General features: G+C 44.4%; 1 protein-coding gene across 1 annotated transcript in view; it reads right to left on the bottom strand.

Moving 5' to 3' along the window:
• Positions 1-1323: 1323 nt before the first annotated feature.
• The window catches only part of LOC123994081 (neuronal acetylcholine receptor subunit beta-2-like), a 38459-nt gene continuing 22852 nt past the window's right edge, over positions 1324-16930 (bottom strand). Inside the window, exons 2-5 of the mRNA XM_046296577.1 lie at positions 10436-10581; positions 10198-10352; positions 3079-4093; positions 1324-2870 (exon numbers count right to left, since the gene is read on the bottom strand). Coding sequence (XP_046152533.1) covers positions 2715-2870; positions 3079-4093; positions 10198-10352; positions 10436-10581 — 1472 coding nt within the window. The 3' untranslated portion in view covers positions 1324-2714. The remainder of the gene's footprint in view (positions 2871-3078; positions 4094-10197; positions 10353-10435; positions 10582-16930) is intronic.

Consider the following 16930-nt stretch of genomic DNA (forward strand, 5'->3'; position numbering starts at 1 on the left):
TGATGAAGGCTAATGTTGTATCAGCTGCCTCTCCTCATTTTGCCACTTCCAGACCAGCGTGTGCACATTTTCGTTTTGTGGGCACGCACGTGTGTGTGTGTGTGTGTGTGTGTGTCAGCATGAGTTAGGCAGAGCGTCTCATCTCTGCCATCTTAACCCGAACATGAAGGGTTCTGACTTCAGAGCGCTTTCTAATGAACTCTTCATCAGCTGACTAACTTTTAGCCTGAGCGCCAGACAATTCAGACGAGACACAAAACCGCCCATAGCTGCGCGTTCCTGAAACGCCTTGCCTTTCGCACTGAACCATCTGTGAGGTTCATTTCGGAAAAAGAAAGAGCTCGAGGATATGGTTTGTCATATGGTCAGTCAGCTCTTATAATGAGGGTACAACGCAGGGTCCGATAATCTTGATTCATAATGTTGTGTAAGAAACCCTGGTGAGAAAAGTATCAACAGGAGTATGTATTATGTAAAACAGAATAATATCCGCCATTTAGCAGACGCTTTTAGCCAAACTCGTAATCAGGACTACCTGACTTGATGACTCCTTGCTGTCCCCAGTCCACCTGGCCATGCTGCTGCTCCAGTTTCAACTGGCCTGGGCCCTAGGACCATGTCCCAGGACTACCTGACATGAGGACTCCTTGCTGTCCCCAGTCCACCTGTCCATGCTCCTGCTCCAGTTTCAACTGTTCTGCCTTACTATTATTCAACCATGCTGGTCATTTATGAACATTTGAACATCTTGGCCACGTTCTGTTATAATCTCCACCCGGCACAGCCAGAAGAGGACTGGCCACCCCACATATGCTCTCTCTAATTCTCTCTTTCTTTCTCTCTCTCGGAGGACCTGAGCCCTAGGACCGTGCCCCAGGACTACCTGACATGATGGCTCCTTGCTGTCCCCAGTCCACCTGACTGTGCTGCTGCTCCAGTTTCAACTGTTCTGCCTTATTATTATTTGACCATGCTGGTCATTTATGAACATTTGAACATCTTGGTCATGTTCTGTTATAATCTCTACCCGGCACAGCCAGAAGAGGACTGGCCACCCCACATAGCCCGGTTCCTCTCTAGGTTTCTTCCTAGGTTTTGGCCTTTCTAGGGAGTTTTTCCTAGCCACCGTGCTTTTACACCTGCATTGTTTGCTGTTTGGGGTTTTAGGCTGGGTTTCTGTACAGCACTTTGAGATATCAGCTGATGTACGAAGGGCTATATAAATAAATTTGATTTGATTTGATTTGATATGCGTATGTTTTTGTATTGGTGGGACTCAAACCCACGTTCCTGAGCCACACAGGACCACATTCCAGAACCTCATCCCGTTGTTGTTTCCTTTTATTGACTTCTTTGACATGTCATCAGCATTGTTACTTCCTGTCATTCTGAGCGCTACCCAGAATACACCAGTCCAGGACGACAAAACCAAAACAGGTCACATAACTGGCCAGCGGAAGAAAAACACCTTCTTTACACTGATAAAAAGAAATACATGAGATGAGAACAAAACTCTTCACTTGAAATGTGTACAGTATGCCTTCCCTTGGCTAGCGTTTATAGCAGTGACAGAGTGCATATATGACAGTCACGATAAATAAGTTGAACACAGACTTAGGTTAAAGATTTCTGAAAAAATACTGAGCAGTGTTTATACCGCCTGGAAGATTGCTAGTGCAGAGCCAAACGCTGTTCAGTTTGACCGGTTTGCTTATGGAGTTTGTGTACAAATGCTGGTTACCTGGAAAACCTTGTGAGAATGAACACTTCTTACACCGGCGTACTGTACCTTTAAGAGAAGCAAAGGTGAGTGACAACAGTTTGATGGTCATTTTGTATTTACTCAACAGCTAGCTTCCCGTTGGTCCCACCCTCTTTGAACACATAAGAACAACCATTTTGAACGTAAAATTACACACATAACCCGGTAGGCTAAAAAAGCTAATGTTAACGCATTGAAAGACCATCAGGTGACTGACCACCTGGGGCCAGAATCAGTCCCGAATACTGTACAGTAGTACTCAGTCAACACACTGTAGCGTGAGGGGAGACAGTCAAGGCTTCCCGTTTCACAGCAAAATAACAAGCCTGCTGGCATTCCTGTCTAAAATGCATCTCTCCCTCTTCATCTGAAGGCAAGAGTTATGTCTGTGTGTCTGTGCTTCACTGGACGAGGACACACGGAGGAGCGGTCCTTCTCTGTAGCAGAGACTGGAGGCTCTGTCCTCGTCTTCTGGCCAGGGTCTGGCTCGTCGTGTGTGTGTGTGTGTGTGTGTGTGTCTGTGCTTCACTGGACGAGGACACACGGAGGAGCTGTCCTTCTCTGTAGCAGAGACTGGAGGCTCTGTCCTCGTCTTCTGGCCAGGGTCGGGCTCGTCGTGTGTGTGGATCTTTGGGCTCAGCAAATTATTCTGGAACTCTGCAGAAAAGATTGGTTCCCCTTTTCAAACTAAATGCAGAAATAAAATGAAAAACAACAGACCCATTTTCTAGGGTTGGTGGGATTGCTCTGTTCCATACAAGATGTTAAGAGGGGAGGTTGAGGGGCATTGGTTGGTGTGGTGGTGGCCGGTGTGCTGTGTGCGTACAGTATGTGAGTGTTTCAGAATAACACAGTTCTGTTTCAAGGTGTTGGTAAGTAGCTGTTTTACTCGCCGCGGTTGTTCCTCATGGGGGTGTTGGGGGGCATCAGGTTTCGGGTCAAAGGTCATAGGTCAGTTCTGCTCCAGGTCGTCTGCCGTGGGTGTGTTGTAGCTCTGGAAGAGGGGCTGCATGAACAGCCCCAAAGTCCCAGTAATGCACACAAACACAAATATCCATAGGAAGAGCCGGTCAATCACCATGGCAACATACTTCCAGTCCTCGATGACCTGTGGCAGGATACAAAAAGAGCGATACACGATTAAAAATGTTGACAATGGAAGCATAATACTGTCGGCTCCAAACTAGTAAAAGGGCTCTGAGTGAAAAGACATACAAACTGTAAGAAACTGAAAATGTGATGTATCTGTTGTGTATGCTGTTTCTGCTCATATCATCTCAAGGCTGTCCTTCCACCACACACACACACTCACTCACCCCCTCATCGTTGTCCTCACTCTTCATCTTCTCGGCAACATAGCGCACCCCGTCCACAGCCTCCTCAACGTCTGCGTGACACTTCACTGTCATCCTCTTTCTGAACTCTGTGTTCTCCGACAGGTCGCTGATCTTCCAGCCGTACCGCTTGGCCGACTCCTCATTCACATAGAAGGAGTCGGCCCTGCCTATCCCAGACCCCTCTGCCACCCCCATTCCCCCCGCGGCCGGGGCCACTGCCACTGCCCCGTCTCTCAGCTTCAGGTCGGAGTAGGAGGGCCGCTGGTGCTTCTGGCGGAACCTCTCTCGGATGTTGGAGCTGGCCGGCCGACGCATGAACAGGAAGGAGGGGAGGCGGTGCAGGAAGAGACGTTTGACCCAGGGGGGCATGGTGTGTGTGGAGGGCGTGCGATGGTGCACGTTGAGCACACACACACTGGTGACGATGGAGAAGGTGACCAGCACCATGGCAAACATCAGATACTTCCCTATGAGAGGGACAGCTAGAGACGTAGGTGGGACGATCTTGGAGATCAGCAGCAGGAACACAGTGAGGGCCAGGAGGACTGATATACAGAGAGTCATCTTCTCTCCACAGTCAGAGGGCAGGTAGAACACCAGGATGGCCAGAGAGGTGATGAGGACACAGGGAATGATGAGGTTGATGGTGTAGAACAGTGGCTTGCGCTTGATGATGAAGTCATAGGTGATGTCCAGGTAGGTGATGTCATAGGGGTCTTCGTTCTTGCGTCCCGGCAGAGACACGATGTCCCACTCACCGCTGGGCTTGAAGTCGTCACGGCTGGCGAAGTCGCTGAGCAGGATCAGGTCGATCTCAGTGTGGTCGTAGGTCCAGGATCGGAACTTGAGTGTGCAGTTCTGCTGGTCGAAGGGGAAGTCGCGGACCTCGATCTTGCAGGCCGACTTGTAGATGGCGGGGGGCAGCCAGTTCACCTCTCCATTGTTGGAGACCACCGTGTTGGAGTAGAATGAGACCTCATAGTTCCCATCCGCACTGAGGTGAAGACAAGACAGAAAGGAGTCAGAACCAGCACACATACACAGATAGGATACATATTAGAAGGAGACATCATAGTTCCTATCGGCATTGAGAGACAGGACTCCATGGGTGGAGAGAGAGAGGAGGAGTCAGTGATACCACACAGATAAATACCTAGAAGATAAATACATAGAAGAAGAAGATAAATACATCAAAGAAGAAGATAAATACATAGAAGAAGAAGATAAATACATCAAAGAAGAAGATAAATACATCAAAGAAGAAGATAAATACATCAAAGAAGAAGATAAATACATCAAAGAAGAAGATAAATACATAGAAGAAGAAAATAAATACATAGAAGAAGAAGATAAATACATCAAAGAAGAAGATAAATACATCAAAGAAGAAGATAAATACATCAAATAAGATAAATACATCGAAGAGCATAAAATACGTAGAAGAGGATAAAATACGTAGAAGAGGATAAAATACGTAGAAGAGGATAAAATACGTAGAAGAGGATAAAATACGTAGAAGAGGATAAAATACGTAGAAGATGATAAAATACATCAAAGAATAGAAATACATCAAAGAATAGAAATACATCAAAGAATAGAAATACATCAAAGAATAGAAATACATCAAAGAAGAGAAATACATCGAAGAAGAAGATCAATACATAGAAGAAGATCAATACATCGAAGAAGATCAATACATCGAAGAATAGAAATACATCAAAGAATAGAAATACATCAAAGAATAGAAATACATCAAAGAATAGAAATACATCAAAGAATAGAAATACATCAAAGAATAGAAATACATCAAAGAATAGAAATACATCAAAGAAGAGAAATACATAGAAGAAGAAGATCAATACATAGAAGAAGATCAATACATCGAAGAATAGAAATACATCAAAGAATAGAAATACATCAAAGAATAGAAATACATCAAAGAATAGAAATACATCAAAGAATAGAAATACATCAAAGAATAGAAATACATCAAAGAAGAGAAATACATAGAAGAAGAAGATCAATACATAGAAGAAGATCAATACATAGAAGAAGATCAATACATAGAAGAAGATCAATACATAGAAGAAGATCAATACATAGAAGAAGATCAATACATAGAAGAAGATCAATACATAGAAGAAGATCAATACATAGAAGAAGATCAATACATAGAAGAAGATCAATACATAGAAGAAGAACAATACATAGAAGAAGATCAATACATAGAAAGATCAATACATAGAAGAAGATCAATACATAGAAGAAGATCAATACATAGAAGAAGAAGATCAATACATAGAAGAAGAAGATCAATACATAGAAGAAGAAGATCAATACATAGAAGAAGAAGATCAATACATAGAAGAAGAAGATCAATACATAGAAGAAGAACAATACATAGAAGAAGAACAATACATAGAAGAAGATCAATACATAGAAGAAGATCAATACATAGAAGAAGAGAAATACATAGAAGAAGATCAATACATAGAAGAAGAAGATCAATACATAGAAGAAGAGAAATACATAGAAGAAGAGAAATACATAGAAGAAGATCAATACATAGAAGAAGATCAATACATAGAAGAAGATCAATACATAGAAGAAGATCAATACATAGAAGAAGAAGAGAAACACATAGAAGAAGGAGATAAATACATACAAATAAACACACAGGGGACAGAAATTGGTGAGAGGTGCATTAGGTGAAGAGAAGACAGAGGAAGATATGGTAGCTGGTGTTGTTGACTGGGCATTAGGGTTGTTGTGCTTGGGGACCAGGGACAGGGATGGGGGAAACTACATCAGACACCCCTGTCACAGGACATGTCTGAATCTGCTGAGATTTCGATTTTAGATTCTCACCAGGCCGCAGGTGTTATACATTATACATAAAAGTGTTATCAATTATAGAGCAGGTAAGGAGGAATCCAGCCATAACATTGCTCTGCTCCTAAGCACAAACACACACACAGACACGCTGCTCTACGCAATAAATATACTCCTGTTCGAAATATGCAGCTGGTTAAAAGTCTCTTTACAGCTCTATACCCAAACAACTACTTCCACACCCAAACAACTATAGCTCTATACCCAAAATACTATAGCTCTATACCCAAACAACTATAGCTCTATACCCAAACAACTATGGGTGGTCCTTCAGTTGGTAGAGCATGGCGCTTGTAACGCCAGGGTAGTGGGTTCGATCCCCGGGACCACCCATACGTAGAATGTATGCACACATGACTGTAAGTCGCTTTGGATAAAAGCGTCTGCTAAATGGCATATATTAACTATAGCTCTATACCCAAACAACTATAGCTCTATACCCAAACAACTATAGCTCTATGCCCAAACAACTATAGCTCTATACCCAAACAACTATAGCTCTATGCCCAAACAACTATAGCTCTATGCCCAAACAACTATAGCTCTATGCCCAAACAACTATAGCTCTATACCCAAACAACTATAGCTCTATGCCCAAACAACTATAGCTCTATGCCCAAACAACTATAGCTCTATGCCCAAACAACTATAGCTCTATGCCCAAACAACTATAGCTCTATGCCCAAACAACTATAGCTCTATACCCAAACAACTATAGCTCTATGCCCAAACAACTATAGCTCTATACCCAAACAACTATAGCTCTATACCCAAACAACTATAGCTCTATGCCCAAACAACCATAGCTCTATACCCAAACAACTATAGCTCTATGCCCAAACAACTATAGCTCTATACCCAAACAACTATAGCTCTATACACAAACAACTATAGTTCTATACCCAAACAACTATAGCTCTATACCCAAACAACTATAGCTCTATGCCCAAACAACTATAGCTCTATGCCCAAACTACTATAGCTCTATGCCCAAACTACTATAGCTCTATACCCAAACAACTATAGCTCTATACCCAAACAACTATAGCTCTATGCCCAAACAACTATAGCTCTATACCCAAACAACTATAGCTCTATACACAAACAACTATAGTTCTATACCCAAACAACTATAGCTCTATACCCAAACAACTATAGCTCTATGCCCAAACAACTATAGCTCTATACCCAAACAACTATAGCTCTATGCCCAAACAACTATAGCTCTATACCCAAACAACTATAGCTCTATACACAAACAACTATAGTTCTATACCCAAACTGCTATAGCTCAACACCCAAACAACTATAGCTCTATACCCAAAAAACTACCTCCATACCCAAACAACTGTAACTATCAACCCGCAGACCAGACCAGGTTTCCAACACATTGAGATATAAATGTTTGGCTGTGACTCTGACCCAAACAACTACAGTACAGCTATACCTTGATACTCGAACAACTATTCCTGAAAACATCTATTACTCAATATCCAAATAAATATAATAACTTCATAGTCAATCAAACATTTGTCAACTAAACACATTCATGCATGAAAAAATGAAATCATTTATTTTCACTTTGTGTCATGGTTCCTCCTGGCACCAGAGAGCGGCAGAGAACGCCCTAGAGACTTTTTTAAAACTCAGGTGTGTCTTATTATTTCATGATTGTGTCTCTGTTAAAAGAGGTGTGTTTCTGTGGTCCTTTGCAGAAGCTTGAATTGTTTACTGTGTACGGTCAGTCAGTGAGTGAGTGAGTGAGTGAGTGAGTGAGTGAGTGAGTGAGTGAGTGAGTGAGTGAGTGAGTGAGTGAGTGAGTGAGTGAGTGAGTGAGTGAGTGAGTGAGTGAGTGAGTGAGTGAGTGAGTGAGTGAGTGAGTGAGTGCGTTTTTGAGTGTTTGTTGTTTTTCCCCAGTGTACTGTGATTCTGCAGCTACTGTTTCGCAGTAACGTAATTTATGTTTATCCTTAACCACTGATTCCTCATCTGGTCTCTTCTCTGCACCTGGTTCCAACCTCACCATGTCACACTTTGACAAGTCAGCCCAATATAATCAAATAGAAATTCTATTGCACTTCCATATTTCACATGATTCTTCACAACTAAAATAATTTGCCTTATTTCCACTATAAAAGCTAAAGTCCAGAAAGACTAGATCGGGACAGAACTCCCATGGTGGTGGTGTTGAGTACCAGGAGTGTGAAACAGGTGAGGGCGAGAGCCTTTCTGTCATACACACACAGCCACCTGACCTGGCCTCTGATAACACACATCACACAGCCACCTGACCTGGCCTCTGATAACACACATCACACAGCCACCTGACCTGCCCTCTGATAACACACACACAGCCACCTGACCTGGCCTCTGATTAAACAAATCACACAGCCGCCTGACCTGGCCTCTGATAACACACACACAGCCACCTGACCTGGCCTCTGATTAAACAAATCACACAGCCACCTGACCTGGCCTCTGATAACACACACAAAGCCACCTGACCTGGCCTCTGATTAAACAAATCACACAGCCGCCTGGCCTGGCCTCTGATTACACACATCACACAGCCACCTGACCTGGCCTCTGATTACACACATCACACACAGCCACCTGACCTGGCCTCTGATTACACACACAGCCACCTGACCTGCCCTCTGATAACACACACACAGCCACCTGACCTGGCCTCTGATAACACACACACAGCCACCTGACCTGGCCTCTGATTAACACACATCACACAGCCGCCTGACCTGGCCTCTGATAACACACACAAAGCCACCTGACCTGGCCTCTGATTAAACAAATCACACAGCCTGACCTGCCTCTGATTAAAACAAATCACACAGCCGCCTGGCCTGGCCTCTGATTACACACATCACACAGCCACCTGACCTGGCCTCTGATTACACACATCACACACAGCCACCTGACCTGGCCTCTGATTACACACACAGCCACCTGACCTGGCCTCTGATTACACACATCACACAGCCACCTGACCTGGCCTCTGATTACACACACAGCCACCTGACCTGGCCTCTGATTACACACACCACACAGCCACCTGACCTGGCCTCTGATTACACACACAGCCACCTGACCTGGCCTCTGATTACACACATCACACAGGAGTTTCATAATCCAAATCTCCTCTCTGCAGATTTAACAGTGCTCATCTATCCCCTCTCTCTCTAAGCCCTCACCTCTGTCTCCTGATCCCTCCCTACAAATTATTACAGTAATCACATCTTGACTTTAGCCCTCCCTCCTGTCCTGAAGACCTTAGGTTAGCTGAGGCTCAGATTAGAACCAGAATCATTATTAGTTGCCAAGTACATTGACACATACCCAGAATAAGATTTAGCGATTTCTGCAAGATGGGCCAGCTACAAAATCAAAATAGGCTGTTTTGTAAAAATGAATGAAAACTAATACAAGCTGTATAGTCTTCATTTACGGTTAGGGTTATGCATTATGGTTAGCAGTGTGGTTAAGTTTAGGGTTAAGCTTAGGGATCAATGACTTTATGACTTTGTGGCTTTGCCAGCTAGGGACCACTCTGCAGAGCTGCCAACAGGGCAAAATTCATGTCAATAAATGGCAACCTGTGAATTAGTGCTGCCAGCAATAGACAAATGTACAGACAGAATACAGACAGAGAAATTTACAGTCAACATACAGTATTTCAGTGGTGTAAAGTACTTAAGTGAAAATATTTGAATGTACTACTTAAGTAGTTTTTGGGGGTATCTACTTTACTATATATTTTTTTTGACTACTTTTACTTTTACTTCACTACATTCTCGAAGAAAATTATGTACTTTTTACTGCATACATTTATAACACATAGTGTCTGATATATAAACATGGATAATATTTCGGCAATAAGGCTCGAGGGCGTGTGGTGTGTGGCCAATAGACCACAGCTAAGGGCTGGTATTTACGCACGACGCGACATGGAGTGCCTGGATAACAGCCCTTAGCCATCATATATACATACCCCAAACCCCAGAGGTGCCTTATTGCTTTAAAAACTGGTTACCAACGTAATTAGAAGAGTAAAATAAATGTTTTGTCATACCCGTGGTATACACACAAATACATACCACGGCTTTCAGTCAATCAGCATTCAAGGCTTGAACCACCCAGTTTATATTTACACATAACACACACACAGAAAAACACACACAGCTCACTCACTTGTTGTAGAGGACGATGTCAGGCAGCCAGATGTGTTGAGACGGGAGGCGGACCTTCTTAATGCCCTCATACTCCTCTGGGTCCCACATCAACCTGTAGTCATTCCATACCTGAGTCAGCCAGCAGTTGGTGGTCATGATCTGTTCTCTCTCATTCTGCAATAGGCAGACAGACAGAAGCATGAGAGCGAATGTGTGCATGTGTGTGGGTGTGTGTGTGTGTGCGCGTGTGTACTCACCACACTAATGAGCTGGGCCAGGGACACCTGTATATGGATGGTGACCTGTTGGCTCTTGTTGACAGCAGGTCTAATCAGTTTGTTGTAGCGCTCTGGAGACAGCAGGTAGGTCACCAGTCGCTCCTCTATCTCCGCACCCAAGGCAGCTACACACACACACAGGCACAAACACACACACAGGGGGAGAGGGATACAGTTATGTAACTGGCAGAAAAGGCGTACATACACAAAAAACATCCCCAAAAGGAGTTTTAAACTAACTTTCAAGACAACATGCCATGTTGCCCCACAGCCGCATTTGATCCTCAGCGATTCAAGTGCACTAACCTTTGACCACTGTGTGAACTTTCAAAGTGGACCCCAAGCCAAATACGTAAACAGGAGCAACTAAAAACACCCTGCTTGTACATATTCAGACTGGCCTAATATCATCATCGCAGTACAGTGGGAATGTGTCCAATATACTCTATGACCCTTCCAGTGTTACGGTTTCCTTCAGGTGAAAGAGAGGACCAAAATGCTGCGTGGTTATCTTTATACATCTTTAATAAAGATTAAAAATACGAACAATATACAAAACAAGAACCATGAAAACCCGAAACAGCCCTATTTGGTGCAACAAACACAGAGACAGAAACAATCACCCACGAAACACTCAAAGAATATGGCTGCCTAAATATGGTTCCCAATCAGAGACAACGATAAACACCTGCCTCTGATTGAGAACCACTCTAGGCAACCATAGACTTACCTAGACTACTCTACAAAACAACCCCATTAATCTACAAAAATCCCTAGACAAGACAAACACATAATCACCCATGTCACACCCTGGCCTGACCAAAATAATAAAGAAAACACAAAATACTAAGGCCAGGGCGTGACATCCGGCACCCCCCAAAGGTGCGGACTCCTGGCCGCACACTTAAACCCATAAGGGAGGGTCTGGGTGGGCGTCTGTCCACGGTGGCGGCTCTGGCGCGGGACGTGGACCCCACTCCAACATAGTCCGCTTACTCCGCGTCCTTAGATTGGCGACCCTCGCCACCGACCTTGGCCTAGTAACCCTAACAAAGGGCATCCCACTGGACTGAGGGGCAGCTCCGGACTGAGGGACAGCTCGGGACCGAGGGGTAGCTCGGGACTGAGGGGTAGCTCAAGACTGAGAGGAAGCTCAGGCAGGTTGATGGCTCTGGCAGATCCTGGCTGACTGGTGGTTCTGGCAGATCCTGGCTGACTGGCGGCTCTGGCAGATCCTGGCTGACTGGCGGCTCTGGCAGATCCTGGCTGAATGGCGGATCCTGGCTGAATGGCGAATCCTGGCTGACTGGCAGCTCTGGAAGATCCTTGCAGGCTGGCGGCTCTGGCGGCTCTTTGCAGACTGGCGGCCCTGCCGGATCCTGGCTGACTGGCGGATCCTGGCAGACTGGCGGATCCTGGTAGACTGGCTGCTCCTTACAGACTGGCGGCTCTGGCGGCTCCTTGCAGACTGGTGGCTCTGGCGGCTCCTTGCAGACTGGCGGCTCTGGCGGCTCCTTGCAGACTGGTGGCTCTGGCGGCTCCTTGCAGACTGGCGGCTCTGGCAGCGCTGAACAGGTGGGAGACTCTGGCAGCTCATGACAGACGGGAGAATCTGGCAGCTCATGACATATGGGAGACTCTGGCAGCGCTGGACAGGCGGGAGACTCCGGCAGCGCTGGACAGGAGAAAAGCTCTGGCAGCGCTGGACAGGCGGGAGACTACGACAGCGCTGGCAAGGAGGAAGGCTCTGGCAGCGCTGGACAGGCGAGGCGCACTGTAGGCCTGATGCGTGGTGCTGGCACTGGTGGTACTGGGCCGAGGACACGCACAGGAAGCCTGGTGCAGGTAGCTGCCACCGGAGGGCTGGTGCGTGGAGGTGGTACTGGATAGACCGGACCGTGCAGGCGCACTGGAGCTCTTGAGCACCAAGCCTGCCCAACCTTACCTGGTTGAATGCTCCCGGTCGCCCTGCCAGTGCAGCGAGGTGGAATAGCCCGCCCTGGGCTATGCAGGCGAACCGGGGACACCGTGCGCAAGGAGGGTGCCATGTAAGCCGGCCCAAGGAGACGCACTGGAGGCCAGATGCATAGGGCCGGCTTCATGACACTTGGCTTGATGCCCACTCTAGTCCGGCCGATACGAGGAGCTGGTATGTACCACACCGGGCTATGCACCCGCACAGCATAACACGGTGCCTGCCCGGTCTCTCTAGCCCCCCGGTAAGCACAGGAAGTTGGCGCAGGTCTCCTACCTGACTTCGCCATACTCCCTGTGTGCATTTTTGGGGCTGACTCTCGGGCTTCCTTGCCAACCGTGTTCCCTCGTATCGCCAGCTCCTCTCTCTGGCTGCCTCTGCTCTCCTAAGTGCCTCCACCTGTTCCAATGGGAGGCGATCTCTTCCAGCCAGTATCTCCTCCCATGTGTAGCAACCCTTACCGTCCAACACATCATCCCATGTCCATTCCTCCTTGCGCTGCTCTTCCTGCCACTGCCTGTCACCACGCCACTTGGTCCTGTTGTGGTGGGTGATTCTGTTACGGTTTTCTTCAGTCGAAAGAGAGGAGGACCAAAATGCAGCGTGGTTATCTTTATACATCTTTAATAAAAGATGAAAAATACGAACAATATACAAAACAAGAAATGTGAAAACCCAAAACAGCCCTATCTGGTGTAACAAACACAGAGACAGAAACACCCACGAAACACTCAAAGAATATGGCTGCCTAAATATGGTTCCCAATCAGAGACAACGATAAACACCTGCCTCTGATTGAGAACCACTCTAGGCAACCATAGACTTACCTAGACTACTCTACTAAACACAACCCCATTAATCTACAAAACCCCTAGACAAGACAAACACATAATCACCCATGTCACACCCTGACCTGCCCAAAATAATAAAGAAAACACAAAATACTAAGGCCAGGGCGTGACATCCGGTACATATTCAGATAGAACTAATCACCTCTCTATTTATACTAAAGTCTCATAACCGTTTCAGTATATATTCATATAGAACTAATCACCTCTCTATTTATACTAAAGTCTCATAACCGTTTCAGTATATATTCATATAGAACTAATCACCTCTCTATTTATACTAAAGTCTCATAACCGTTTCAGTACATATTCATATTGAACTAATCACCTCTCTATTTATACTAAAGTCTCATAACCGTTTCAGTATATATTCATATAGAACTAATCACCTCTCTATTTATACTAAAGTCTCATAACCGTTTCAGTACATATTCATATTGAACTAATCACCTCTCTATTTATACTAAAGTCTCATAACCGTTTCAGTATATATTCATATAGAACTAATCACCTCTCTATTTATACTAAAGTCTCATAACCGTTTCAGTATATATTCATATAGAACTAATCACCTCTCTATTTATACTAAAGTCTCATAACCGTTTCAGTATATATTCATATAGAACTAAAATGAACCCTTCTACTTCATATTCATACTCATCACTTATATTTATATTGAACTTTAAACACTCTTATCTAGTACACGCTGTACTCTACAATTACCCTGCCATTTCATATCACCACGGCCGTATTCATCATGCCCTGGTATCATCCTCACTGTGCATATATTTACATAACTCAGCATAACAGAGCATGTGTAAGCCATCCATTATAAAGGACTGTCATGTAGCAGAGCAAGTGAGGCACATCAGACCAACATCAGACCTTTCAGACCACAGCTGACTCAGTGCATTGCTTTTAATGTGGATTATTATGAACTAACTGCTTCTTGATTAGCATAATTGAAAGGTTGATTAATGGACACACACACACACACACACACATAGAGAGAGAGAGAGAGAGAGAGAGAGAGAGAGAGAGAGAGAGAGAGAGAGAGAGAGAGAGAGAGAGAGAGGGCAGTGTTTAGTGGAGCGAGGTTTAAATCTCGTGCTGAGCGAAGGTCCTTCTAATCTGGACTGCAGGGTCGTGGGATGTTCTCATCGCCTGTTGCCGCTGCAATGAGAATGCAATGTGCAAAATCTCTCCAGATAGAATGTGTGTGTATGTGCGGGTGTGTACGAACATTATATAGTCTCTGATCTGACAAACAGTTGTGATGTGATTGTGTCTTTACTGATGGTCCAATACACGCATCCACACACACATACAGTATTTACATACTTATACCATGGCACTGTTGAATATTCATTTTGATTGGCTTGAAGGGAATTCTAATGTGTGCATTATTTCCCTATAAAGCTCAGTATAATTGCACTGTATAATTCAATGGCTATGAAGTTCATTCTTATATGTTCTATTTTGTAGCTGCTTTTGAAAGGAGGCTGATTAGTTAAAACCGTGTTCCAGCCGGTGTCTATTCCACAGATTACCACCAGCTAAGGCTATGAAGTTAAAATGCCTATTCTGTGATCCCTCTGACTGCGCAATCCACTATCTCATCAACCAAGCCAGGCAATTTATAAAGTTGATCTCCACTGTAAAAATAATTGAGACTTTATATCCCATTTTGTTTAAACTAGCATTTGGTTTTCAACAGTGGAGATTTTGTATTCACCTTGCTGTCTGTCTTTCCGACATTGGCAACATTGTTTCAATATTGAAATTTGATCTCCAGATGTCCCATAATGAACGTGTCGGGAGTCAGGATGAGACAGACACTGCTGGCAGCTGTTCTCAACCAGTCGAAATCATGAATCATGAATCATTTGCTGTCGTTCCAGCTTCTGTTTGAAGTTATTGTTGTTAGCTGTGTAGTTGGCTGGCTCCTCTGAACAGTGTCCTGGAAATCATGCATCACTAGCTCATTGTTATGGATGTATCTATAAAAAAGAAATCACGAGAAAAAAAACGCTTAAACAAAAGCAGCTACTTTGCTGTTATTCTGGCTGGTTGAAGGGACTGTGTTAGCCGTAGTTGGATAGCTAACAAGCAAGGGATGCGAACGTTGCAGCCATCATGGCAACAGAACATTTAGAACGAACCAAATGGCTCCATAGATTTAGAGCAAAAATAATTAACGACTGCGTCTCTGGCAACCGAACCGATAGAACAAACGACCAGCCGGCTTGGGTAGCAACCCTAGATTTGTGTCGGAATTGTATATTGTGGAAGGATAAATTGTATGAATAAATTAATACAAATAACGTTTTCAATGAAAACATGTCAATCATTATTTGAATATGTTGGTAACCCATATAAAAGTGACAATGCCCTCGTAACCGGTGTTTGGAGGATATATTGTCACGGTTTGCCGGCCCGAGATTAACAACACCGTGCCAATATATCCTCCAAAACACCGGCTTTGAGGGCATTATCACTTAAACATACTGCATGTATATACTGTATACACACACTACACATTTACCCACACACACACAGTCTAAAGCCCCACAGTCCAGGGGCTGCTGTATGACAGGGAGCTGATGTGATGATTATCTCCAGTTAACTGGATTAGTCACATGGTTCAGATCAGCTCATTGTACCACTCACAGATTCCCTTCCATTATGATGTTCTCACCCGTGTAATGCACTCCAAACGATGGCACCAGGGGTTAACTGGATGGCTTTCAGAGCCTCCACCGTAGCAGACACTATTATCCAGAGTGACTTACAGACAAACACATATCACAATCATAGAAGCACATTTTCGCTCAAATAAAGCAGCTATCAGCAAAGTCAGTGCTACTAACAAAAGACAAGTGTGAGTGTTCGTGCAAGAAAGGCAATGGTGTTAGTAGCCTATACAGTGCTATCAGAAAGTATTCAGACCCCTTGACGTTTTCCACATTTTGCTACGTTTACAGTCTTATCCTTAAATGGATTTTAAAAAAGAACTGTCCTCGTCAATCTGCACACAATACCCCATAATGACAAAGAGAAACAGGTTTTTAGAAATGTTAAATTAAAAACAGAAATACGTTATTTACATAAGTATTCAAACCCTCTTCTATGAGACTCAAAATTTGATCTCAGGTGCATCCTGTTTCCATTCATCATCCTTGAGATGTTTCTACAAATATAGTAAATTCTATTGATTGGACATAGTTTGGAAAGGCCTGTCTATATAAGGTCCCACAGTTGACAGTGAGTGTCAGAGCAAAAACCAAGCCATGAGGTCGGAGGAATTGTCCGTAGAGCTCAGAGACAGGATTGTGTCGAGGCACAGATCAGGGGAAGGGTACCAAAACATTTCTGAGGCATTGAAGGTCCACAAAAACACAGTGTCCTCCATCATTCTTAAATGGAAGATGTTTGGAACCACCAAGAGTCTTCCTAGAGCTGGCTGCCCGGCCAAACTGAGCTATCGGCAGAGAAGGGCCTTGTTCAGGGAGGTGACCAAGAACCCAATGGTCTGACAAAGCTCTAGAGTTTCTCTGTGGAAATGGGAGAACCTTCCAGAAGGACAACCATCTCTGCAGCACTCCAACAATCAGGCCTTTATCGTAGTGGCCAGACAGAAGCCACTCCTCA

Source organism: Oncorhynchus gorbuscha, linkage group LG13, assembly GCF_021184085.1.
Source record: "Oncorhynchus gorbuscha isolate QuinsamMale2020 ecotype Even-year linkage group LG13, OgorEven_v1.0, whole genome shotgun sequence".
Taxonomy (NCBI): Eukaryota; Metazoa; Chordata; class Actinopteri; order Salmoniformes; family Salmonidae; genus Oncorhynchus; species Oncorhynchus gorbuscha.